The sequence below is a fragment of the Prionailurus viverrinus genome, chromosome C2 (assembly GCF_022837055.1).
Source record: "Prionailurus viverrinus isolate Anna chromosome C2, UM_Priviv_1.0, whole genome shotgun sequence".
NCBI classification, from domain to species: domain Eukaryota; kingdom Metazoa; phylum Chordata; class Mammalia; order Carnivora; family Felidae; genus Prionailurus; species Prionailurus viverrinus.
The window spans coordinates 91,220,093-91,247,892 of record NC_062569.1 but is presented as its reverse complement, the minus strand read 5'-3'; the positions used below and the strand labels follow the sequence as shown (position 1 = coordinate 91,247,892).

General features: G+C 39.4%; 2 protein-coding genes across 4 annotated transcripts in view; one reads left to right on the top strand and one right to left on the bottom strand.

The window, feature by feature from the left end:
• HSPBAP1 (HSPB1 associated protein 1) overlaps positions 1-10,414 on the bottom strand; it is a 60,156-nt gene extending 49,742 nt beyond the window's left edge. For all 3 annotated transcript variants that reach the window (XM_047875994.1, XM_047875995.1, XM_047875996.1), the window contains exon 1: positions 10,225-10,414. In XM_047875994.1, coding sequence (XP_047731950.1) covers positions 10,225-10,288 — 64 coding nt within the window. In that variant the 5' untranslated portion in view covers positions 10,289-10,414. The remainder of the gene's footprint in view (positions 1-10,224) is intronic.
• Positions 10,415-11,506: 1,092 nt separating this feature from the next.
• Positions 11,507-27,800, top strand: part of SLC49A4 (solute carrier family 49 member 4) — a 78,407-nt gene continuing 62,113 nt past the window's right edge. The window contains exons 1-2 of the mRNA XM_047876160.1: positions 11,507-12,149; positions 20,358-20,451. Of these exons, the coding sequence (XP_047732116.1) occupies positions 11,798-12,149; positions 20,358-20,451 (446 nt within the window). The 5' untranslated portion in view covers positions 11,507-11,797. The remainder of the gene's footprint in view (positions 12,150-20,357; positions 20,452-27,800) is intronic.

The window sequence follows — 27,800 nt, the reverse complement described above, 5'->3', positions numbered from 1 at the left end:
TCAGTTCTATAAGAACTCAAGTCCCTGCAACTCTGGAATAAGATACTTCCTTGGGAATGTCAACCTTAAAACTGCCCATTATTTTACCAGCAAAATGAGCTTATTTGGGAATAGCGGAGGAATTACAATTCAGGACCAGCAAATTGACTTTAGGAGGAAATTGGGAAGGGTTATTTTGAACAAAAGTTCACTGGAGAAGGGTAAGAGTTGGAGGTTGTGGTGGTTTCTCATTGGCTGCAAGTGGTGGTTAGTGCACTGTTGCTGGGACTGGGAGAGATCTTCCTTCTTTTAAAAGCAGGAGATAAATTCCTCTGTGAAAAGTGTCCTCCCTTATCAAGATAATTCTTATCTACCTTCTTCCTGCTGGTGATAACAGCTGCAAATGTGCAAGAGAGGTCTCCCTTAAGGGCTTCCCAACTCCATTTAAAATGTTTTCTGTACTCATTTCAGGAAGGACTGGAAGAAGAGTTACTAAGAGTACATTCTTCTTTTCATCACGGCATAAACCTGGCTACAATTAAAACAAGAGCCCAAGAGAAAGAAACAAAATAACCTCAGTCTGAAAGGCAGAATCAGATTCAAAGAATGACAATTTTTAATTTTACGTAAAAGCTTCAAACAATGCATGATTCTGTAACATCTCACACTCAGTATTTAAATTGATTCTTAACATTAAGTCGTTTCTTGTTTATGTTTTAAGAATTTATTTTAGAGTAGTTTTAGGTTTACAATGAAATTGAGAAGAAGGTACAGATTTCCCACACATCCTCTTCCTGTCACATATGCAGAGGCTCCCTCATTATCAACATCATTTGCCAGAATGGTACACGTGTTTTTTTGTCTCTTTTTTACCAGGATAAACCTAAATTGACACATCATAATCACCCAAAGTCCATAGTTTCTCTTAGGGTTCAGTCTAAGTGTCGTATATTCTACAGGTTTGGACCAAAATATAATGACCATCATTATAATATCAATATAATCAATATAATATCCATAATTATAATATCAAAGTATTTTCATTGCCTTAAGAATCCCATGTTCTGCATATTCATTTAATGTTTGTTTTTTTTCCTTTTTTAAGAGGAAACAAATAATCTTTATTAAATAATAAAATATTATTAATTTTAAGCTATAATAGCAGTAACATAGTTCTTCATTTTGCATTTTAAGGTCCCCTTTATTTTCAAATAGGATTCCAACATATTTGATTATCAATGTGATCATGTTTTGCCTTTAGTAATTTTCAAGCTGTTACTTAAAAAATATATATATCAAAAAAAAAACGTTGAAAAAAATATATATATCACATCCTTGTAGGCAAGACAGTTACTTTTATATCCCTAGAGCTTAGCACAATGTTTGGCATAAACTGATGCTAAATAATGTCTTCTGAATTCACATCTCATTTTTAGTAATCTATATAAAATATTAAAACTAACCACTTGTTTTCTCCTGCATAATGAGCTACTGAACATAATCAGAAACAGTCTCAAAACAAATGATCAGTTCTACAAGTTCATGCTCACCTCCACTGGGTTCCTTTTCTGCTCCCAACACATTAGTTATCCCTAGTTGATTCCTAATCACCCTTATCCCTACAGCAACCATTCTAAAGCTTCTTCGCTTTCAAATCCCCAGTACCTTTCTCCACTTCCTCACTCTTTGTGGTGCTTTGCTCTATTATTCTTAGAAAACCCTCTTCTTCACTTCAACATTTCTGGCTCACCCTGCTCTTGTTTGGTTTCAAAGGACACAAACTGCATTCTCTGCTACCATTCTACTCTAGTAGAACCAGTCTGTCTCCTCACCTTCCTCCCCGCCCTCTGCCCCTACATGCCTCAGGCCTTTCTCCACTCACTTCCAATACCAGCCTCACCTGCCAGACATGGCCTCTTCCATTCATTTCTATATTCAAACTATACCAAACTTTCATATTAGTCTAGGAAGGACAGACCAATCCAATTTGCATTTCTTTCTTCTCTCAGCCCCAAAGCACTTAAGATGTGTAATACTTACTTCCCAACTAATTGCTTCCTGCCTTATGGATATTCTTATACTTCAATTCTATCTGCATCTTCCCCCTCCCCCAAACTATATTTACAAGTCATTTTAAGGCAAGGACTGTCTTCTACCCTACTGTATTAAACAGTCTTCTGTTTATCGTATACAGACAAATGTTTTCTGATAAGGGGGTAGTAATAAGTTTGCTCAAAAATTAACTTTCCTTTTTTTCATACACTTAATTAAAAAATTTTAAATATAATTTATTGTCAAATTGGTTTCCACACAACAGCCAGTGCTCATCCCAACAAGTGCCCTCCTTAATGCCCATCACCCACTTTCCCCTCTCCTCCACCCCATCAACCCTTAGTTTGTTCTCAGTATTTAAGAGTCTCTTATTGTTTGCTTCCTTCCCTCTCTGTAACTTTTTTTTTCTCCTTCCCCTCCCCCAATGGTCTTCTGTTCAGTTTCTCAAGATCCACAGTTAAGTGCAAACATATGGTATCTGTCTTTCTCTGTCTTAGTTTACTTAGCATAATACCCTCCAGTTCCATCTATGTTGTTGCAAATGGCCAGATTTCATTCTTTCTCACTGCCAAGTAGTATTCCATTGTATATATAAACTACATCTTCTTCATCCATTCATCAGTTGATGGACATTTAGGCTCTTTCCATAATTTGGCTATTGTTGAAAGTGCTGCTTTAAACATTAGGGTACAAGTGCCCCTATGCATCAGCACTCCTGTATCCCTTCGGTAAATTCCTAGCAGTGCTATTGCTGGGTCATAAGGTAGGTCTATTTTTAATTTTTTGAGGAAACTTCACACTGTTTTCCAGAGCGGCTGCACCAGTTTGCATTCCCACCAACAGTGCAAGAAGGTTCCCGTTCCTCCACATCCTTGCCAGCACCTACAGTCTCCGGATTTGTTCACTTTAGCCACTCTGACTGGCATGAGGTGGTATCTCAGTGTGGTTTTGATTTGTATTTTCCTGATGAGGAGTGATGATGAGCATCTTTTCATGTGCCTGTTGGCCATCTGGATGTCTTCTTTAGAAAGTATCTATTCATGTCTTCTGCCCATTTCTTCACTGGATTATTTGTTTTTAGGGTATGGAGTTTGGTGACTTCTTTATAGATTTTGGATACTAACCCTTTGTCTGATATGTCATTTGCAAGTATCTTTTCCCATTCCGTTGGTTGCCTTTTAGTTTTGTTGATTGTTTCCTTTGCAGTGCAGAAGTTTTATCTTGATGAGGTCCCAATAGTTCATTTTTGCTTTTAATTCCCTTGCCTTTGGAGATGTATCAAGTAAGAAACTGCTGTGGCTGAGGTCAAAGAAGTTTTTTCCTGCTTTCTCCTCCAGGGTTTTGATGGTTTCCTGTCTCACATTCAGGTCCTTCATTCATTTTGAGTTTATTTTTGTGTATGGTGTAAAAAGTGGTCTAGTTTCATTCTTCTGCATGTTGCTGTCCAGTTCTCCCAGCACCATTTGTTAAAGAGACTTTTTTCCATTGGATACTCTTTCCTACTTTGCCAAAGATTAGTTGGCCATGCATTTACGGGTCCAATTCTGGGTTCTCTATTCCATTCCATTGGTCTATGTGTCTGTTTTTGTGCCAATACCATGCTGTCTTGATGATTACAGCTTTGTAGCAGAGGCTAAAGTCTGGGATTGTGATGCCTCCCGCTTTGATTTTCTTCTCCAGTATTACTTTGGCTATTTGGGGTGTTTTGTAGTTCCATACAGATTTCAAGATTGTTTGTTCTAGCTTTGAGAAGAATGCTGGTGCAATTTTGATTGGGATCACATTGAATGTGTAGATTGCTTTGGGTAGTATTGACATTTTAACAATATTTATTCTTCCAATCCATGAGCAGGGAATGTTTTTCCATTTCTTTGTGTCTTCTTCAATTTCCTTCAGAAACATTCTACAGTTTTCAGCATACAGATCTTTTACATCTTTGGTTAGATTTACCCTAGGTATTTTATGGTTCTTGGTGCAATTGTGAATGGGATCAGTTTATTTCTCTTTCTGTTGCTTCATTATTGGTGTATAAAAATGCAGCCGATTTCTGTACATTGATTTCGTACCCTGCGACTTTGCTGAATTCATGTATCAGTTCTAGCAGACCACTGTTGTTTAACATAGTGTTGGAAGTCCTAGCATCAGCAATCAGACAACAAAATGAAATAAAAGCATCAAAATTGGCAAAGATGAAGTCAAACTTTCACTTTTCGCAGACATGATACTCTACATGGAAAACCTGACAGACTCCACCAAAAATTAACTTTCCTATGACTCCCACAATATTCATCATTATATAGAACACAATGACCCTTTCACGTGCATGTATTTAATGTATGTATTTTTTTTTACCCTTTGTTCACATAACCCTTATGAAATTTAAAGCAAAGCCTTCTCTCCCAGTAGGACTTTGCCTATTTAACTTACTTTGGGTTTTTTGGGGGTTTTTTTGTTTTTTTTTTTTTCAACGTTTATTTATTTTTGGGACAGAGAGAGACAGAGCATGAACGGGGGAGGGGCAGAGAGAGAGGGAAACACAGAATCGGAAACAGGCTCCAGGCTCTGAGCCATCAGCCCAGAGCCCGACGCGGGGCTCGAACTCACGGACCGCGAGATCGTGACCTGGCTGAAGTCGGACGCTTAACCAACTGCGCCACCCAGGCGCCCCCTTTGGGTTTTTTAAATGTTTATTTATTTTGAGACAGAGAGAGAGAGAGAGGGAGGGAGGGAGAGAGAGAGAGAGAGAGAGAGAGAGAGAGAGAGAGAGAGAGAGTGCCTGCAGGCACATGAGTGGGCGCGAGTGGGAGAGAACAGAGAGAGATGGCAAGGGAATCCCAAGCAGGCTCTGCACTGTCACCAACCATGAAATCTCACCAATCATGAGATCATGACCAGAGCCAAAATCAAGAGTCTGATGATTAACTGACTGAGCCATCCAGGCACCCTTATTTAACTAACTTTGTCATGGCAATAAACAGTCACCCCAAAGTGGAGTTTCTAGGGAGGATGACAGTTTAAAATGGGGTTGGAAGTTCCACAGATAGGATTCCGAGAATCTAATACAAAAATATGAAGTCACCTGCAAAATGAGTGTGCATGCTGCTTTTCTCAAGGGAGCAGATCCATATTTTCATTAGATTTTTTTTTTACTTCCTTAGGACTTCAAGATTAAAAATCACAAGTTTCCTTACCACAATGAGATATCAGCTCACACCTGTCAGAATACCTAAAATCAACAACTCACAAAACAACAGATATTGATGAGGATGTGGAGAAAGGGGAACATTTTTGCACTGATGGTGAGAATGCAAACTGGTGTAGCTACTCTGGAAAACAGTATGGAGGTTCCTCAAAAAGTTAATACAATGCTCTAAGACCCAGCAATAACTAGTTATTATTATTTTTTTGGTAATTTAAAATTTTTAATAACTACATTAAAAAATAAGAAACAGGTGAAACTAAATTTAATACTTTTTGTTCATCCCAATATATCCAAATTATTAACATTTCAACATGTAATCAATATTAAAACACTATCAATATTTTAATATTATTAACAGTTTATAACCCATTTTTAAACTAAGTCTTCAAATACGTGTATTTGACACAAGACATCTTAACTGAGACTAGCCACACTTCAAGTGTTCAGGAGCCACATGTTAATTAGTTGCTACTGCTTTAGTCAGCACAGTTTTATACCATTGTTGGAAATTATTCTAAAGAAGCTCTATTTCAGTGAGTAGCTCACTTCTGCATCTCTTTATTTGATTGCCTCTGTTATCAACAAAACATTATTACTGATTATCATTCATGGCATTATTTAATTATCAGCAACAAACTGTTAAATCTACCTAGATTAGATTACTCATGAGGTTCATTATCAGAGCTTTGATTAATACGGCACTGTTAGTTATTTATCCAAAGGATACAAAAATGCTGATTCGAAGGGGAACATGCACCCTGATGTTTATAGCAGTGCTATCAACAATAGCCACGTTATGGGAAGAGCCCAAATGTCCATCAATTGACAATCAGATAAAGAAGATATGGTATATATAATGGAATAGTACTTAGTGATCAAAATGAATGAAATTTTGCCATTTGCAACAATGTGGATGGAACTAGAGTGTATTATGCCATGCTAAGTGAAATAAGGAAATCAGAGAAGATAAATCTATGATTTCATCCATATGTGGAATTTAAGAAACAAGACAGGTGAACATAGAGGAAGGGAAGGAAAAATAAGATAAAAACAGAGAGGGAGGCAAACCATAAGAGACTCTTAAATACAGAGAACAAACTGAGGGCTGATGGAGGGGAGGTGTGTGGTAGGGGGATGGGCTAAATGGGGGATGGGCATTAAGGAGGGCACTTGTTGGGATGAGCACTGGGTGTTACATGTAAGTGATGAATCACTAAATTTTACTCCTGAAACCAATACTACACTGTATGTTAACTAACTTGAATTCAATTAAAAGAAAAAAAAAACTATACTGTAATTAAAACTAAAAAGTAAGAAAACAATAGGATAAAATAAAATAAAATAAAATCAATGTTGATAAACAAACAAAAAAAAAAATCACAAGCTTCCTTAAAGCATTAAATACGAAGGGGTGCCTGGGTGGCTCAGTCAGTTAAGCGTCTGACTTTGGCTCAGGTCATGATCTTGCAGTTTGTGAGTTCAAGCCCCGAGTCAGACTCTGTGCTGACAGCTCAGAGCCTGGAGCCTGCTTCGGATTCCATGTGTCTCTCTTTCTGCCTCTTCCCTGCTCACACTGTCTCTCTCTCTCTCTCAAAAATAAATAAACGTTAAAAAAAAAAACAACAGTAAATATGGAGTTATCTTAGGACCTAGCAATTCTGATTTTAGATATACACCCAAGAAAACTGAAGAGATGTTAATACAAAAACATGTATATTAATGTTCATAGCAGCATTATTCATAGTAGCCAAAAAGGGCAAACAACCCAAATGCCATCAACTGATAAATGGATAAACAAAATGTGGTATTACCATACCATGGAATAGCACTCAGCCATAAAAAAATGAAGTATTGATCTGTGCTACAGTACAGATGAAGCTTGAAAATATTATGCAATATGAAAGAACCCAGACACTAAAAGCCCCACACTGCATGATTCCATTTACACGGAACATCCAGAGTAGGCACATATACACAGAGACAGAGAGTAGACTAATGACTGCCAGGGGCTGGGGAGAGGGTCTGACTGAGGGTGACTACTGATGGATACCAGGGTTCTTGGTGTGATGAAAATGCTCTGGAATTATGGTAGTAATGGCTGCACAACTTTGTGAACATACTAAAAATCACTGAATTGTATACTTTAAAAGGGTGAATTTATGGTAAGTGAATACTATATCTAAAAAAGCCTCCTCTTACCTAGCTGCATGCGTGATATCTTTTGCATCATCTCTCCTTACCTAAACTCTATGCATGTACACATTGCTCCCAATCACCTCCTTTTCTTTAGGTTCCTAATCTGCATAGTTTCTCAGGCTGAAAAATTCCAGAGATCTAATTTCTTGTCTCTTGGTTTCAACACCCATCAGTCACCAATGCCAGGCCTTTTTATTAATAATAAAACATACCACTCTTGAACATGTAATTCCTGCCAGACACTATGCTAGATGATCCACAATTATCTTTAATTTTTACAATAATCATGCATTTTACAGAGGACAAAACTGAGGCTTAAAAGTAAGTACCTGTCCTTTAGTCTCTCTCCCTCCCATCTGTCCTCTACCCTTCAGGCAGAGTGATCCTCCTAAAACCAAATCTGATCAAGTTACTCCCTTAACTAAAGCTCTTTAAAAGCCTCCTACTTGGGGCGCCTGGGTGGCTTGGTCGGTTAAGCATACGACTTTGGCTCGGGTCATGATCTCGCGGTCCGTGAGTTCAAGCCCCGCGTCGGGCTCTGTGCTGACAGCTCAGAGCCTGGAGCCTGTTTAAGATTCTGTGTCTTCCTCTCTCTCTGCCCCTCCCCTGTTCATGCTCTGTCTCAAAAATAAATAAACGTTTAAAAAAATTAAAAAAAATTAAAAAAAAAAAGCCTCCTACTGTCATAAAGTCCAGACTCCTTAACTTGGTACGAGGTGCCCTCCACAATCCCTCTTCTCTCACCACTTCTAATACCAGCTTCTTTCAGTTCCTGGACCATGCCATGCTCTTTCTCCTCCTGCCTCTGGACTTGGCAGGGTTCCCTTACTCATTCACACAACAAACATGTATGAATGGCCCACTATGTGTCTGGCATTGTACTTGCTGCTTGGGCATATGTGATGAATAAAACAGATGTAGGTCCTGCCTTCAAGGTACTTAAGGTCAAGTGGAGGAAACAATACTAAACAAGTAATTACAGGTGAATGATGTAAGTAATTACAGGTGAATTATAAGTGAATGATGGAAGCAGGATGCTGTATCACAGAACATCTAGGGTTAGAAATCAGGGGAAAACTACAATGATTGTTTTAGATAGGTTGGTCTGGTAAGAACTCAGGTGGTGACACACTCTGAAACCTGAAGATTAAGAAGCCAATTATGTGAAAAGTAGACAACAGGAGGGGGCAGTGAGTGCCAACAGATACTCCTGCAGACATCAGCAGAGCCCAGACCAAGGACTTTTGTAGGCCATGGTTAAGAGTTTGGATTTTATTGTAAGTGCACTGGAATTCATTTAAGAATTTTATGTAAGGGAGTATCACTTTTTTTTTTTTTTTTTGCTGAGTGGAGAAGGGATTGGAAGGGCAGAAGATAAAAAACAGGGTCACATGGCCTGAAGATATAGGAGGGGTGTAGGTGAGAAATGTGGATGATTTGGACAAGGGTCTGAGAGTAAAGGAGGAAAAAAGTAGACAAAATAGACACAGAACTGACCTGACTCGCAAAGTCATCCACTGAAAGTTATGAAGAAAGGATATTGGGGAATTGTCACTAGAGGAAGTAAGCTTACCACAGAAACAGAATCAGAGGATCTCAGGCCCATGCTGACTGAATATTCAAGAAGTTGATCATTTTCATTTTATAGTGTCATCAATTTGCCCAGCACTTTTTCCAGCAAAATTGAGCCACATAAGTGCAGGTACAAAGAAAACAAAAGGTTGGGTTCATCCGGAGTATGGGTTTTACCAGAGGAATAAAAGTCAGGGAGGGACAACAGAACAGTACATCTTCAAGGAAGAGATCATGATAAAATAGAACATGCATTCTAAACTGGAGAAGGGGGTACAGATGGACAGAAAATGGAAGGATCAATGGATGGGGAGGTATAGATGAAGTTCAAGAATTGTATCTTTGGGATACATAAGGGAGTTTATAAAGATAAGAGACTGCTCACACTAGGAGGAAGTTATAATTGTTTCTTCTGCAAAATTAGTCATTTTCCTCCCTAGGCAAAACATGACTATTTAATCTCCAACCACACCCATCCTGTGTTTTCCGGCTCCCTGTCTTCCCACAATTCCCCAGCACTACCACCTGAGTTTGTCATGATCTCATCCAATCTTAAAGGCCCACCTGCAACTACTCCTTCCTTGAAGCATTTCCACACTGAAACCTCTCCTCCCGGGGAACAGCTCTCACCCAATGTGTACTGCTGGTAGTATGCGTGTTACCAGATATTAGTCAATCTTTTCCTTCCTAAGCCCCTTTACTCAATTGGAAAAAAGGCATTATTATAAACAGTCAAAAGTCTCTAGAGCCAGTGAGCACCAGGCACAGAGGAAATCACTCAGTACAGCTAACACAGACTTCAGGCACATGGGCCACCCACCTTCACTGGTTATCTAAGGCAGGATTCCACTGAAGTTGAGCAAAAGCTCATAATCTCTGTTCATAAAAGTCCCAGATACTTCCATTTACCTCAAGAGTAAATTTTTATACAAATTAAATTTCATATAAATTTATACAAATTTAATTTTAATCCATTCAAACCACCCTTGTGGGTAAATCAGCACTGGCAGGATGTGGGGATTCAGGACCTGTAAGATGACTGGAAGTCTGCATGTCCCAACTTGAGAAAAGCCACGTTCGCTAAAGATAATAGTTTTCCTCACAGTTTAATGCAGGGCCAGAGAGACCTGAAATAAGAGCTAAATCAAACGGCCACATGAGAGGCAGCAAGAGTCAGCTGGCAAGGGGTTGTACTCTTGGTCTGACTTCAGCGTGGCGCCTACCTTCCACCTCTCCAGCTCCAGCTGCAGGGGCCGTGTCAGCGGTCGCCCGCGGGCCTGCTGCCATGGCTAGCTTCGCCCCAACCCCAAACCGGAGCGGAGTGGAGTGGGTTCTAATGAGGGCCAAGACCCAGGTTCTGGGGTCGCACGACGGGAAGGAGTCGCCGTAGCAGCTGCAGGACTCTTCCCGGAAGCACCCCTCACGCGGCAGTCACGTGATATGCGCTGGGCGGGGCCACGCAGGTTTGTTTTGATTCCCTTGTTGTTGAAATGTCAGCACGTGGTCTGTCTGTAGCGCTTTTTACCTTACCCAGATCTTAGCCTTCTTTCATTGTAGTCTTTTCTGGCTTAGTTTCTGCTCCTCTGTTTTTAGTCTGGTCCTTCTTATCTGCCTTGGCGCTTTCCTCCACCCAAAGTATTGGAGTTTTGGGGTATGGTTTGCAGTTTTGTGGGGCTCCGGGAGGTGGAATGTGGCTCTGCCTCCGCATACTCTGTAGCCGCGCTCACTAGCTTTGGGCACCAGGAGAGGTCACGCTTCTCTTCCACCTCTCTTGCCCTTGTGGCAGCAACTTGACTCTATCTGGTTTTTGTGGCTGCTGGGGAATACGAACCTCGGGCAAACATCCTTTAATTGTGTTCTCCGTGACTCATTCCCGACCCACACAAGACAAATCGCTTGACCTAGGGTTTCAAGGCTACTAACCGACAGCTGTCAGGCTTCTGGATTTGTATAATGAAATAAACAATCTGCTGCTTGATCAAGACATCAACAATCCCCACCCTTCTCACTTTTCCACTGGTCAAAATTGTAATAACTGGAGATGGATCTAAGTGATTAGGAGCAGAAACCTAGTCTTAATCAACCTATCTTTATTGCTAGCCTGTTATTGACAAGCAGAGGGTTGAACGATATGTGTCTTTTTTTATACATATGAATGGAACTCCCTAATTTATAATCTCAATGAGTAAAACAAAAAGCTGATAAAACTAGGCAGTACTTTATGTAAAAAAATAAACGAAAAGTTAGGTTCATGCGTTAAATCTTAGCCTATATCCCCTTTCATTTCTGAAGTTAGAAATCCAACAAAAATAACAATAAACCCAATATAGAAGCAAGCATTAGCGTAAGTGATCAGAAGTCTCAGAGTTGTTTATTGAGCACGTGATGTAAACTTCGGCACTTCCTCCAGCAATCCCAGGTTCCTTGCCCAACCTCCTCTTAAGCTTCTCCGGGAGTTTCCTCTTTCCCGGGCTCAGCCACGCCCCTCCCGCCTTTTCAGTTCTGCTTGTCCTCCCTCGGGGAAGCAGTCTCCACTCTCTCTCCCGCCTCTCCCGCACCCAGTGGGGGCGGGGGGCTGCCCCAGTCCGGTACCCCAGCCTCCTCTTAGCCCGCCGCACCTGCCCCGCCTTCCAGCCCCAGGCCGGCTGGCGCGGCGCAGGCGCACCAGGCGTGGACCGGAGGCCGAGGGCTACCACAGCAGCTTCGGCCTCCACCTCCTCCTGCCGCATCCGCGCCGGGCTGGTCGGCAGCCACCGGGGCCGCGCTGGGCAGGGGCTCCGCGGGCCGCGTGTTGTCATGGGCACGGGCTGGAGCACCGAGGAGGAGCGGCAGCCACTGCTAGGGCCCGGACTCGGGCCTGCGCCGGGGACTGTCTGGAGAAGCCGGGAGGCGGCGGCGGCGGCGGCGTCCGGGATACCCGCGGCGGTCCCGGGTCCCGGACGGGTCTACGGGCGCCGCTGGCTGGTGCTGCTGCTCTTCTCGCTGCTGGGGTTCGCGCAGGGCCTGGTCTGGAACACCTGGGGCCCCATCCAGAACTCGGCGCGCCAGGCCTACGGCTTCTCCAGCTGGGACATCGCGCTGCTCGTGCTGTGGGGGCCCATTGGCTTCCTGCCCTGCTTCGCGTTCATGTGGCTCCTGGACAAGAGAGGTGAGGGGGTCCGGGCTGCGTCAGACCGGTGTTGTCGCTTCTGGGGGAGCCGGAGCCCGCCAGCCGCCGCCCTCGGCATCGTCTTAGGGGTTATGTGAGGTGACCGAGTGTTGCTGGTATCCCATTCCCGTCTAGGAACCCTCCGTCCCCAAAGCGACAAATGTGGCAAGGCTCCTTTGCCTTCTGTATTTATGTTTACATGAAGGCCCATTATGCAACAGCAGAGACTAAGAGATCTCTAAATGTTCAGGCTTTTGCACAGTGTGGACGTCAGAGCATCCTCGTGCACGTGCTTTGTATGTTTTTTACACCTAACAAAAATGACTGATGCTTCGACTTCAAAGGGATTGGGAGGTGTTGTGGGTGATAGGTCAGAAAATAGACCGATGATGCCCAGATATAAGGAAGTATTGAGTTGGCTTTGCATACTAAATGACACCCGCCCAAGGCTGTTGGAAAACTCCTGTCCGATGCTTTGATTTCTCTAAAATGGTGAAAGGCATTTATAAAGTGCGTGTTTGTGACTAGGTTGTTGTTTCAGTTGAGATTTATGACTCTCAGATAAAGCGTGGCAGGTGAAGGAAGACTCTCTGAGGAATACTCCGAACAGACATCTCACTTTACCACTTGCCACGTGATTCTGTGAGGAGAAAAAAGAGGTCATAGGACTGAATTATATACTACACAGGTGTGGATAACTGATTCTTGATCAATGTGATGTAACTGATGGAAAAGGAGAACAGTTTTAGGCATATAAGTATAGTTGCCAAAGCAAGAGAAATAGCTTGGTATGTACGCTCTGTGTTTAGTTTGAGCATTAATTTTAAGAAGACCATCGACAAACTGGGGCACTTTAAAAGTTGCATGACAAGAATCATAAAGGATGTAAATATCATAATATGTAAGATTGAGGGAACTGGGTGTGTCATGTTTCAGAAAGAAACTTGAGGCAGAATATAAAATACGTGAAGATCCAGTAAAAGAGGAATTAGACTTACTCTGTGTAGTTCTAGAAGGAAGAATGAAACCGAGTGAAGTTACAAAAGGATGTAACTCAAAGCAGTAAAGGAAGAACCTTCTAAGAACAAAAGGTGTCCATCCCTGGAAGGTGTTTCTTGACTGGCCTAAAACTTCCAGATTTGGTACTTTTGCAGAGGATGAGTGTGCTAGATATCCAGGAAAGGTTTCTTGTAATGAATGGAGGTTTTCTTTGTTTGGATTTATTTGTTTGCTTTTAAACTGATCGTATTTGGATTTCACCACTTTTTCCACCAATGTCTTTTTTTTTTCTTCCTGTTCCAGGATTCAATCTAGTGTTCCAAATTACATTTAGTTATGATTTCTCACTGATCTCCTCCAATCTGTGACAATTCCTCTGTCATTCCTTACTAGGTTGGCTAAATTTAGGGGAAAATGTTGTTTTGTTGTTTCTTTTTATTTATCTTTATATCGGGAGCATTTTCCAATATTCTAAATTAAACCAACTTTGTTTTTATGGTAGAAGAATGTTAATTTTTACTTTTTTTATTATAATTTTATGAACTAGCTGTGGCTGGATAAATTAGGGACTACCTGTTCACCTTATAAAATAAGTTACTTTAGGATTTCTTTCAGTAGTTCCTGTAACCACATGGGGAATTCAGATGTGTATTTGCCGTTGCTTGAAGCTATAAAACATAAATTTAAAAATTCTCTTTTAGGAAGTGGTTTTCCTTTTCAGTAAGAGAAAGCTGCTATACTTTCATATGTTGGCTGTCCTGCCGCAGATGTCCTATCTACGTACATAGAAAGTAAGTTCCTGCCATCCTTGGGTACTAAAATACGTTGCTCCATAGAGGGTAGATAGTTGTCTGGCCTTCCTGCTACTGTGGGTCCCAGTCAGCTTAGTAGAGAAGACTGGTTATCTTCCTAAGATGGGTTTTATACCCTCTCACCACTTTTCATCATTCAGAGAAGAGACAAAAAAGGACAGCTAGTAAGATAATAGGAGAACCAAGAGCAAGTGTGCCCTAGAAGCCAAGTGAAGAAATTTTTAAGAATGAGATAGTACCCAAATGTGTGTTGGGAGACAGCCTTCACAGAGCCTACATTCTAATGAGGAGGTCTAGGTAACAAACAAACAATAAAATTAAATATTTAGTATGCCAGATGGCATTGCTATCCAGATAATTGCTATGGAGAAATATAAAGCAGGGCAAAAGAGAAAGAGAGGAGGTCATGGTTGAAGAATGGAATGCTTGAAATTGAGATGATGTCATGGATGCAATCATAGTAAAGGTCAGAGTATAAGCAAGAAAACAGACTGCTGAGGTGTAGGGTAGAAGACACCATCATGGAATATGAAGTCAGGGGACTGAGAGGCCAGCATATTGAAATGATCATCTAGTGGATATCAAAATCACCAGATTTATGAAAAAGTAGTGTCACAAGGAATAAGAGTGAGCCGAGACATTTGCAAATGGTGAGGGTGAATGCCTTGGAGACAGGTGTGTGGTGGTCTATAGAGGACTGCAGCAAGGAGTTTTGAGTATTAGAATAAAATGTAATTAGAGCAGGGGCTCCTGGGTGGCTCAGTTAGTTAAGCATCCTACTTCAACTCAGGTCATGATCTTGCAGTTTGTGAGTTCAAGCCCCGCATCGGGCTCTGTGTTCACAGTGCAGAGCCTGCTTCAGATCCTCTGTCTCCCTGTCTGTCTGTCCCTTGCTTGCTCGCTCTCTCAAAAATAAATAAATATTAAAAAATTTTTTTAAGTTAATAAAAAAATATTATTAAAGCAAAGACTATTCTGGCCATGATAGAGTAATAGGAATGGGACTTATCCTTCTATTTTAAACAACTAAAAACAAAAAATGTGTCTGAAACAGAGTTCTCAGACATTGGACAAAAGGCAGGGCAGGACAGCGATCGCCATGAATGCTTCAGCTTATTGCCTGGAGAGCATTTCCAGGTTGCAGTGCAGAGATGGGGAGTCCAGACATTCCTGCCGTTTTTCTAAGTTGAGACCATTTAGAATTGCAAGAGGCCAACTTAGCTAGAAATTTTAGGGTGAGAGTACCAGAAAGGAAGAAGCTTAATGGAAAGTTCTAGATCTACAAGGAGTTCCTCTTGAGTCTGCAGCTGATAACTGATCTGCAGATAAATGTGAGGAAACTACCAAACACTGGAAAAAGGACTAGGAAAAAGAACAGGAAGAACAATTCCCCGAAGGCTGGGAATAGCTCACGTTCCCAATAGCCAGAAAGTAAAAACCTTAAAATACATAGGAGGTTGGGTTGAATACTCAGAGAGGCATTGTTTCAGTAGTAAAGACAAAAGAACTCTAAGGTAAAGAATGCTTTTGTTTCACCTAATAAAGCTTGAAAGTATGTCTCGGAGGGGCACCTGGGTGGCTCAATTGGTTAAGCGACTGACTCTTGGTTTCGGTTCATGTCATGATCTCCTAGTTAGTGAGTTTGAGACCCTCATCGGGCTCCACAGCTGGCAGCACAGAGCCTGCTTGGAATTCTCTCTCTTTCCCTCTCTCTGCCCCTCCCCGGCTCGTACTCTGTCTCTCTCAAAATAAATAAACTTTACCAAAAAAAGTATTCCTTGGAAAGGTCAAAAGTAACTTGGCTATATCTCACCATTGTTCACAATATTTAAAGGAGTGCAAAAGAAAACCCGTCATCCAACAAGGTAAAATTTAGAATTCCTGACATCAAAATAAAAATTTACCAAGCATGCAAAGAAGCAGGAAAATATCACCCATAAAGAGGAGAAAAAACAATGAATAGAAACAGATCCCAAAATGGTACAGATGACAGAACTGGTAGGAACATCAAATCAGCTACTTTAAATAATCTATAGATGTTCAAGAAGACAGAAGAAAGCATGAACATGTTAAGGAGAGACACAGGAAACAAAAAGACCAACATTAAATTTCTATGGTGAAAATGCAATCTGTGTCTGAGACAAAAAAAAAAAGATGTACTGGATAAGATTGAATAACAGATTAGACGTTGCAAAAGAAAAGATTAGTGAACTTGACAGCAATAGATACTATCCAAAATGGAAAAGAGGGGGGCAAAAAAAGACTAAAAAGAAATGAAAAGAACCCCACCAGCATCAGTAAGCTGTAAAAACAGTTTTAAGTGACCTAATATGTGTGTAATTAGGGTTCCAGAAGGAGAAGAGTAAGGGGAGAGGGCATAGAGTGAGATGAGGGAGGGCCAAAATAATTGAGGAAATAATGGCAGAAAAATTCCCTGTCTATAAACCCACAACTCTAAGAAATACAAGAATCCTAGCAGAAGAAACATGAAGAAAACTACACTGAGGCACATCACAATCATGTTGCTTAAAACCAGAGAAAATCTTAAAAACATCAAGGAAAGAGACTGCAGAGCTTTAGGGAGGAGAGAGTAATAGTGATCTGGAAGTGCTAGAGAAGCAGTGTCATCAGGAGAGGGGTTTTGGTGGGAGTAAGAAGGTGAAGAGAACATTTGGAGAAGGGCTTGAGAATGTAGGGATCCCATCGATTCGTGGATTCAGAGTGCTCCAGAAGGCACAGTGGAAAGGTTTCAGGAGTTGGGGACACTACAGAGATGAGGCCAGATTAGGGGATATATGAAGCCATATTTGTATAGCAATGACCTGTGAATCTTAGATTTCTCATGACTGATGTAAGCAGAAAATAACAGGCACAATGTGATTATTCCTGATGGTCTCCAAAGCAGATTGGGGTGGCAAGGCTGTGGTTGTTGGGGATAGGGAGCCCGGGGGGTCTTACCAAGAACAAGTAGAGCCGGTCTTCACTCCAGCTGTTGAAAGTGTGGAGCCTGGGAAGAACAGACTTGCCAGACGAACTTTATGCCTATAATTAATTTCCCATGCACCCACCATGGATATGTGTTTGTGTCTGTTTTCCAATCAACTTTGCATCCTGATTTTTTAGGCACTTGTAGAGATGCCATTCCTATACCAAATATGATCCCAGTGAAAGGAGTTATTTCATCTATGGGAAGGAGGCTTCCTGCAGTGTCTGTGTGCCATATTTGGATAGAATTTGTTTTTATTTTCAATCATGTTTGGTTTTCTGAAATTGTTCTAAAACATTTCATCAGATGGTTTTTGGCATTCATATCCCACTACTATAATCACTTGGTATCTACTTATTTATGTAAAAGTACTAGATGTCTCATAAGCTATTTTCCTAGGGTCCTCATACCTCTCCTTCCTAAAATCAGTTGATGTCTTTTTTGATTACATGAAATTATAGAGTTCCGCCTTGTCAAGATTCAAATGCGATAAAGAAAGCATTCTGTTTGGAATTGAGCATCATCTGGGGTGGATTAAGTAATACTTGGCAACAATTAAAAATAAGCAAGAAAAGGGGTACCCTGGGTGGTTCAGTCAGTTAAGCGTCCAACATTGGCTCAGGTCATGATCTCTCAGTTTGTGAGTTTGAGCCCCGCGTCGGACTCTGTGCTGACAGCTCAGAGTCTGGAGCCTGCTTTGGACTCTCTGTCTCCCTCTCTTTCTGCCCCTCTCCAGCTTGCATTCCTCTCTTTCTGTCTCTGTCTCTCTCAAAAATAAATAAACACTAAAACAAAAATTAATTTAAAAAAAGGTAAGCAAGAAAGCCACAAGTGGTACCTGTGAGATTGCTTTAATAATCAGCTTTTCACAACTTGTTTGTTCTAAAATGTATATATTTAACTGTTATATTGTCATTTATTTGATAAAAACTATAATTGAGTAGAAAAGTGTGCTGACCTTCAGCAGTAATAATAGGAAGCCTGGTTATTTGGACTATATGGCCATAAACAATGCCTCACTGCTTACTTGGTGGCTGCTTACCTTAATTACAAACCAAATACTTAGAAAAAAAAATATCATTTAGCAGGTAAGCCTTCTAGTCCAAAATCTATAAAATTTTCTTCAGTATCTCATAGGACACCCCATATAACCTTATAAGAGCAACATTTTGCAAGTTTAGCATGTTTATGACCATGAATGTACTTATTATTAATTACACTCTATTTCCTGTGGCTATAATGTGTGTTTAAAATCTGCATTCTCTTAATAGAAACAGTAAATGAACAGTATGTATATATTACTTCTTACTGGGAAACACAATTTTCTATGGTATTCCTTCTGCCAAGTTGTATTAATCATATTCAAATCATATAAGAATATCATAAAGCTAACTCAGTTCATATCACACATTATCCTCAATGTGGCATGTGTGTGCCTGATGCAGATCTCGTTTATTTTCCTTGCTATGTTTAATCTGCATAATTATAGTTTTGTTGACTTTCAATTTCCTTGGTTAAGAAACAAAATTCAACTGAGTAAATTTAAAGATACTTATTGGCTTTATTCAATGATTCATGAATCAGACAGGATCTCATATAGCATATGAGCATATATGCTCATATAGAAAGGAGTTCCAAGGAGCTGTACAAAATGAAAGACTTTTATACACAGAATGGAGCAAAGGAAGTTGGATTGGTTGTGGCAAGGTCGTCTTCCTTAAGGGGACAGAAGAGGTCTCTCTGTCAGGCAGGTTAACTCACTAGCACTGGACTAGAGTAGGGATCCATTTCTGGGAGAACCAAAAATAATGAAGTCCATTTAGTTTGGTGACATGAGGCTTTCATGAGCAACTCTATTTTTGGCCTGTTGTCTTGTTTTTAACACCTTAAAGCAGAAAAGCCCTTTGAAAATCAAAATACTTAACCATCTTCCATATTTAAAAAAAAAAAGATCTGGAAAAAAGAAACATTTGCACTAAAAATTTTGCATTAAGTCTATTCACTATGAAATGGCTTCAAGGAAGTGTTGAGTTTAGGAGAAATTGGAAGAAATGTCGTCCCTTTTCCCACATGCTTGGTAAGAGCCCCCTGTGTGATGTGGTTGCCACAAACAGCAAGGTGGTATTAGCTTAGTTGTAACAGAAATACAGCATTCAAGGGGCCCCTTGGGTGGCTCAGTCTGTTAAGCGTCTGACTTCAGCTCAGGTCATGATCTCGCATTTCATTAGTTCAAGCCCCGCATCGGGCTCTGTGCTGACAGCTCAGTGCCTGGAGCCTGCTTCGGATTCTGTGTCTGCCCCTCCCCTGCTTGTGCTCTCTCTCTGTCTCTCAAAAAATGAATAAATGTTAAAAAAAAAAATGCAGCATTTGAACAGTAGGAATTTATAGTCCCATTATATTATTCTGCCATAGCTAGAATATTGTGTGTGTTTTTGGTTATCTTATTTTAATGTTTTTATATTCTCTTTTACCTTGTTATCCATGTGACTGACCATTGGCACACATTTTAAAAATAATTTATTTTATTTGAGGTAGAAAGGGAAAAGGTATCTGATCAATATTATAAAGTTCTAAACTTTTTTAAAACTGTATCATTCTATGAATTGAAAGCCATCTGATAAGTCAAGAAAAATAAAAAGACCATTATTGTATTATCAAAGTGTTCTAAAAGAACCACCTCATATAACAAGCATTAGCTTGTCCTGATTATAAGATCAAATACATAATTAGCTAGTTGTCATTTTTCAAGAAAATTTAAAGCAGTGGCCTATCACCTTAAAAATCTTTATAGGTGTAGGTTAGAATTTTTGCAACTTGCATTTGAAAATTGGAAATTTCGGGGCGCCTGCGTGGCGCAGTTGGTTAAGCGTCCGACTTCAGCCAGGTCACAATCTCGCGGTCCGTGAGTTCAAGCCCCGCGTCGGGCTCTGGGCTGATGGCTCAGAGCCTGGAGCCTGTTTCCGATTCTGTGTCTCCCTCTCTCTCTGCCCCTCCCCCGTTCATTCTCTGTCTCTCTCTGTTCCAAAAATAAATAAACATTGAAAAAAAAAATTAAAAAAAAAAGAAAATTGGAAATTTCATATTGGACGTATAAAGCTAAAATATCTACTCCTTTAAAATTATGTTCTATATTTTTAGTGTTCTATGTGAACAAAACATTGTAGCCATTCATTTTGAAAAACTAGAGCTATTGGAACTTCTTCCTTGGTGTGATCATTCAAGTTTTCTATTAAAGTTAGAATCCTTTCATTTTCAGCACGTAGAATTTTTCCCCCATTTGTAGTTTTAGCAAAAAGCTATCATATTAGAATATAACATCATTATGATTGAGTAAAAAAATCTTTGCTTTTGACATCGGACATATGTGAAAAGGATTTAAAAAATAACCCAGATGTTTTTGTTTCCTCTTAGGTCTTCGGGTAACTGTGCTTCTGACATCCTTCCTTATGGTTTTGGGAACTGGTCTAAGATGCATACCTGTATCAGACTTAATGCTTAAAAGAAGGTAAATCATAAATAACTTAAAATTTATCCCACATTTTTCTCTTTTTTATGAGTATATTATATATGTTTGGTTATAAGCATTTAGTAAATAGTTCCAGTTTTAAGAGTCTCAGTAGAAGGTCATATTTATATTAGCATTTATTTTCCCCCCTACATGATGATTAATTCAATAAACATTTATTAGTTGTCATATGGAAGAGGACTCTACTAGTTTTTCTGTAAATAAAAAGAACAATTAATCTTCATGCTATCTAGGAGCTATAGTGACCACAGGAAAATAATAGTATAACATAAGGAAGAATAAAGTAGTTAATGCAGTAGAAGACGTATAAAACTGTCCTGAGAGACTGAGAGAAGTTTTGGCTGAGGGTGTCAAAAAGAGTTCACGCGGCACCTGGGTGGTTCAGTCTGTTAAGCATCTCTTTTTAAAAAAAAATTTTTTTCAATGTGTATTTATTTTGAGAGAGAGAGAGAGACAGAGCTCAAGAGAGAGAGGGGGACACAGAATCTGAAGCAGGCTCGAGGCTCTGAGCTGTCAGCACAGAGCCCAACGTGGGGCTTAAATTTGTGAACTGTGAGATCGTGACCTGAGCCAAAGTCAGATGCTTAACTGATTGAGCCACCCAGGTGTCCAAGTGGCTGACTTTTGATTTTGGCTCAGGTCCTGATCTCAACAGTCATGAGATTGAACCCCACATTGGGCTCTGCACTAAGCATGGAGCCTGCTTGGGATTCTCTCTCCCTTCACTGCCCCTCCCCAACTGGTGTTTTTTCTCTCTCTCTTTCTTTTTTTTTTTTTTTTTTTTTTTTTAAAGTTTATTTATTTTTGGGACAGAGAGAGGCAGAGCATGAACGGGGGAGGGGCAGAGAGAGAGGGAGACACAGAATCGGAAACAGGCTCCAGGCTCCGAGCCATCAGCCCAGAGCCTGATGCGGGGCTCGAACTCACAGACCGCGAGATCGTGACCTGGCTGAAGTCGGACGCTCAACCGACTGCGCCACCCAGGCGCCCCTCTCTCTTTCAAAATAAATGAATAAACAATAAAAAAAAAAGTTCATGAAGGGGGTGATAATTAAACAAGGCATTGGAAGGTGAGTAGAATTTGATAACTGTAGTTTGGGGAAAGAATATTACAGAGTAGAAGAATAGCAGGAATGAAGGCATAGAGTAGGTAAGCATAGGCCTCTTCTGGGATGGATAGGTAGCTTCGTTTGTGTACAGCATCATTTCTGCAACTGGGGTCTCTGGATGTATTCTCAGAGGGCACAAGGTACAAGAAAATTTTAAAGCTTTATTTTCCTGTTGGTTAGAATATTAAAAATTATTTTACCAGTAATAATCTGTAACTAAAAGACATTTTTACTAATCAGAACATCAATTTCTTAAATTAGTGTTTCTTAAACTGGGGCCATAGGATGTGATCTTGAAACTCATTGAGAAATTTTTCCCCTTTAAAGAGGACCCATTGGAGCATCTGGGTGGCTCAACCCGTTAAACACTTGACTTCGGCTCAGGTCATGAGCTCATGGTTTGTGGGTTCAGGCCCTGCGTCAGGCTCTGTGCTGATAGCTCAGAGCCTGGAGCTGCTTCAGATTCTGTGTCTCCCTCTCTCTCTGCCCCTCCCCAGTTCACACTCTGTCTTTTTCTCTTTCTCAAAAATAAATAAAAATTAAACAAAATTTTTTAAAAAAGGATTCATAGATTATTCAAGTTTGGGAAACACTGGTCTACGGGATAAGGTATAAGAATGGGATATAAAGAGATGAGTTTAGAAAAGGTTATCCAGAATATGAGGGATCTTAGATGCCGTCCTGTAGAATTGTGTTTTCCTCACTGGGCAGTTGGAAGCCACTTAGTTCTTAAGTGGCTCAGAACAACAATAGGACCTGACCTGTATTGGGTAAACTCCTGATTTGAGGTATGTAGGATTGATTACAGAAGGGAGAGATAGTTGGTAGGAGACCAGGAAAGAAGACATGAGAGCCCAAATTGGAGTCATTCTTTTATTTGTTTATTCATTTATCAGTTTAGTTACTCGACAGAATTCACTGTGTGCCAAGCTCTTTTCTGGACATGGGGAATACAACAGAGAACGCTATAGACAAATGCTTGTCTCTTGGAGTTTACATTCTGGTTGGGGAAAGAGGCGGTAAGATAAGTAAATAAAATATATAGTATGTGTTATGGAGAAAAAATAAAGTAGGAAGGAAAGATTTGAAATGGGAAGGATGGTGAAATCTCAGAAAGAATGGCCAAAAAAAACAAAACCAAAAAAAAAAAAAAAAAACCGCTTACTAGGAAGATAACTTTATGGGGTAAAAACCCAAAGAATGGACCATACATTATCTGGGGGCCAAGCATTCCAGGAAGAACAGCAAGTGTAAAGGGTGGGAAGGGAAGAATGTGCCTGCCTGGCAGGGAGACTGGTGTGGCTGGAGCCATGTGAGATATGAGAGATTTCATGGGAAGAGTGACAGGAAATGATGAGACCAGCCTGGTTATGGAGTGGTGGGAGCATGAGACAGGGTCCTTTAAGACCTTAGCTTTTTCTGAGCTAGAAAACCATTGGTGGTTTTGAGTTGAGAACCTTGGTCATAAGCTGCTCTGTTGAGAATAGACTGATGCTGAAGGTCAAGGGCAGGAATAAGAAAACCAGTTGGGGAACTGGTGCAATAAACCAGGTGAGAGATGATGGGTTTCTGTGGAAAGCTAGTCTTCATTTCCTATCCTTTTGAGTGAGGTTTTAACAGATGAGTTTCATTATTGTGTTTGAGATGTTCATAATTTTTCAAACATACGGGTTTTTTTTTAAGCACCCACAGTTTTTAAGTACAAACTTCAGTAAACTTAACTTTAATGATGCATTCTTTCAAAAAGACCATTAATATTTTTGTTAGCTTTTCTTCTGTCATGGGCGATCCATATTATTCTCTGTAGTCTTATTTCCCTTTATATCCTTTCCAGTTGTAAAATTCTAGGAATAATGAAGAGTTGACTCTCCATCTTGGTGAAGAAGATGATATGAAAAAGAAATAGAGCTCATAAAGAAATGTAAACAAAGAGAGATGAAAGAGAACTGCTAAAATAAAGAGTTCAGAGAGATTGAATCTTTCATAAAAAGAGGGTATAAATTTAATTTTCAGTCCTTATATGTTCATCTATAAAGAATGTAGGAATATTATCTCCATAAAATGACACTTCGTTTTATGTCCATACAGTATTTCTTTTAAGCAGTAGTATTAACAATGCATATGCAGCTGTTAAAATGAAAATGCTACAATTAGAATATGTGTTTTTGACTAGTAGGTTCAATAGATCACCACTTTTAAGCTTCAGTCTCCATCCTGATACACAGCGGGAAGGGGTAAAGACCTTTAACATGGATTTGACTAGCACTGAAAAGAGTATTTGGCCATCTATATTTTGTGCCCCTGTTTTACTTGGAGCTTTTTGAGTCTCAGACCCAGTCTTCAGGAATAGTGACCCTCCACCCTTGGCTTCCTATATCTTAGCTTCTGTAAGTCTCAAGACATGAAAATAGCAGCTTCTGACAAGCTCTTTTCTCAATCAGGATTTTTCTTACCACCTTCGTATTGGTGCTGTACCTCTGCATGGTATCAATATTTCTTTTATCTGCATAGTACCAATAAAAATTCAAGGAAATTATTTTGCCACTTCTATTAACGTCATGGATAAATAAGGAACTTAGAATAATCAACTATAAAGCATGTCTTCTATGATTGGGAAGCAGATCATACAAAAAAATTATAGATGACATTGTTCTATAGCACTATATGATATTGCATGCCCAGTAAATAAAGATTTCTGGAAGGTGAACTTAAAGTAAGTTATATCTGCTGTTAATCATATGTGTTTATCCAGCAATTTCCTAACACATGCCATGTTATCTTTTAGTTCAGTATAGTTTTCATTAATATAAATAATAGATAACATTTACTAATGTGTGTTAGAAAGTTAAATAGTATGGTTCTAGTAAACATAGATTTTTTTTAAAGAAATATATTCTATTGTAAAATGCTTGTGGCTGGCAAAATTACATTTAAAATGACCAAAATGGCTGGCTCAGTTGGTGGAGTATGCGACTCTTAACCTGAGGGTTGTGGGATCAAGCCCCACATTGAGTGTAGAGATTACTTAAGAATAGAATAGAATAGAATAGAATAGAAAGAAAAGAAATAACCATATCAAATATTGTTTATTAAATGGTTTTGTGATAATTACTTAGCTATCTGGGGACCAAAAAAAATGAAGAAAAACCTTAAATCTCTGTCTTACCACTTAAGTAAATTCAAATTGGATCAAAAATTTAAATGTAAAAAAAAAAATGAACCATAAAAGTGTTAGAACATGAGACTATTTTTCAATACTTTTTGCATGGGGAAGGCCTTCCTACACAAGTCCCAGAAGCCATAGAAGAAAGGCTTCATCTGGGACCTCATCAAAATAAAAAGCTTCTGCACAGCGAAGGAAACAATCAGCAAAACTAAAAGGCAACCGACGGAATGGGAGAAGATATTTGCAAATGACATATCAGGTAAAGGATTAGTATCCAAAATCTATGAAGAACTTGTCAAACTCAACATCCAAAAAACAAATAATCCAATGAAGAAATGGGCAAAAGACATGAATAGATATTTCTCCAAAGAAGACATCCAGATGGCCAACCGACACATGAAAAAATGCTCAACATCGCTCATCATCAGGGAAATAAAAATCAAAACCACAATGAGATACTACCTTACACCTATCAGAATGGCTAACATTAACAACTCAGGGAACAACAGATGCAGAGAAAGAGGATCTCTTTTGCATTGTTGCTGGGAATGCAAGCTGGTGCAGCCACTCTGGAAAACAGTATGGAGGTTCCTCAAAAAACTAAAAATAGAACTACTCTACAACCCAGCAATTGCACTACTAGGCATTTACCCATGGGATACAGGTGTGCTGTTTCAAAAGGACACATGCACCCCCATGTTTACAGCAGCACTATTAACAATAGCCACAGTATGGAAAGAGCCCAAATGTCCATCGATGGATGAATGGATAAAGAAGATGTGGTGTATATATATACAATGTAGTATTACTTGGCAATCAAAAAGAATGAAATCTTGCCATTTGCAACTGTGTGGATGGAACCAGAGGGTATTATGCTAAGTGAAATTAGAGAAAGACAAAAATCATGTGACTTCACTCATATGAGGACTTGAAGAGACAAAACAGATGAACATAAGGGAAGGGAAACAAAAAATAATATAAAAACAAGGAGGGGGACAAAACATAAGAGACTCTTAAATATGGAGAATAAACTGAGGGTTACTGGAGGGGTAGTGGGAGGGGAGATGGGCTAAATGGGTAAGGGGCACTAAGGAATCTACTCCTGAAATCATTGTTTCACTATATGCTAACTAATTTGGATGTAAATTTAAAAAAATAAAACAAGTTAAAAAAAGATTCCGATGTGAGAAAAAAAAAAGGCTTCATACATCTGACCACATAAAAATTTATATTATCTTCATGATTAAATATACTACAAAACAAAGTCACAAGTTAAAAACTGGGGAATATTTGCAACAATAAAGTTGTTGAATTTTAGTTGAAAAGAATTCCTTCAAATAAAATAACTTAGTAGGAAAATGAGTGACAGGTATGAATGAGTAAGCAATTACAGATAATTGAAATACAGATGACGTAAACTTAGGGAAAGATGTTAAGCTCTCTGTCATAATTAAAGAAATGAAAATTAAAACAGCAAGTAGATGTCTTTTTATTGGCAAAGATGAAAAAGTGTGATGACATGGTATGTTGCTCAGGGTAGGAAAAAACGGGCACCACTGATGTGCGAGTAGTTTGGGGCATTCCTATTTGGAGGGTATTTTGACAGTATTTAGTAGATTCAAAATGCAATTGTCCTTTAACCCAATATTTACACTTCTAAAAAATTAGCCCACATATAAAGCTCTACCAGTTTGCAAGAATAAGCATGTTTATGCAGCTTGGCTTGTAATAGTAGATGACTGGTCAGAAGGGCAGTGTCTTCAAAAGAGGATTGGTTATGGTGAAGTGTATGATGGAATAGTATGCAGCTGTGAAAAGGAAGTGAAAGTTCTGTTAAGTGCTGAACAGAAATGTTTCCAAGATATAGTGTCAAGTTTTTTTTTAAATGCAAAGTTTACATATTATGTAATATGTTATGTTTAAAATGTTCCTACTTAGAAAAAAGTGGGAGGGATGTATGTGCCAGTGTTTGGCAAGGAACTGTTTTTGAAAGAAACCATTATATTGTTTCTGAGAAAGATGTCTGAGGAACTAGAAGTCTGGGGTTGAGGGGAGATTTACTTTTTTTTTTTTTTTTTTTGGTACTCTTTCCTATTCTTGGAAATATTTTTACCATGTGCATATATTACCTTTTTGACTGAAGACACTAGTTAAGTGAAACTAAAATGACCATGTTAGAGTTTTAGTAACAAGAATAAGAGAAGGAAAGGCAAAGAAGGGTTATATGCAGATTTCCCCAGTATAGAAATAGAAACCTTTCTGTGTAAAAATGAACAGTTGATAGATTTCAGGATTAAGACTCTTTTCTGTAAAATACATTAAGATTCAGGTTTCCCTAGGTCAGTGTTTTTTAAAAGTATGGTTTACAGACTACCTACTTATTAAAAATGCAGATCCCTGTGCCCCACTGTAGTTCCACTGATGTGGTCTCTGGAATGAATCTCCAGAATCAACAGTTTGAACATGCTCCTTTAGTTAATTTTATGTTCATTTAAGTTTCAGAACTAGTCCCTAAGTTCTAGCATCCTCACTTTAAATGATTAAGCACATTGCATTGTGCTTGCCCATCCTGCAGTATAGTCACATAATATATTTAATGTCTTGAAGCAGATTAAGATTTAGCCTTTATTCAATAATTTTATTTGCCCCGGTTTGACTCTTAAGCCTCCAGGGGTCAAGTTTCACTACTGTTTCTGCATGGTTGGTAATATGGGCTCTGGATGAGGGAGATTGGTAGGCAAAGATAACTCATCTTCATTAGCAGTTAACAGGATAAAAAAATAGGAAGCTCTGGATAATACTTTTTCCTCTTTTGGTTATCTTTAGGATATGGTGATTTTTGAGACATTTCTTCCAAGGGCCCATTCAGTATCTTATATGAATATTTTTATTTACTTTGTTTAGGTTAAACATAATATATGTATAGAAAAGTACATAAACATATATGTACACTTTAGGGAAATAATCATAAAACAGGCAGCCATGTACCCATTACCTAAGTTAGAATTCTAGAATTCCACATGGGCCCCTCCCTCATCATACCCCTCTCCTTC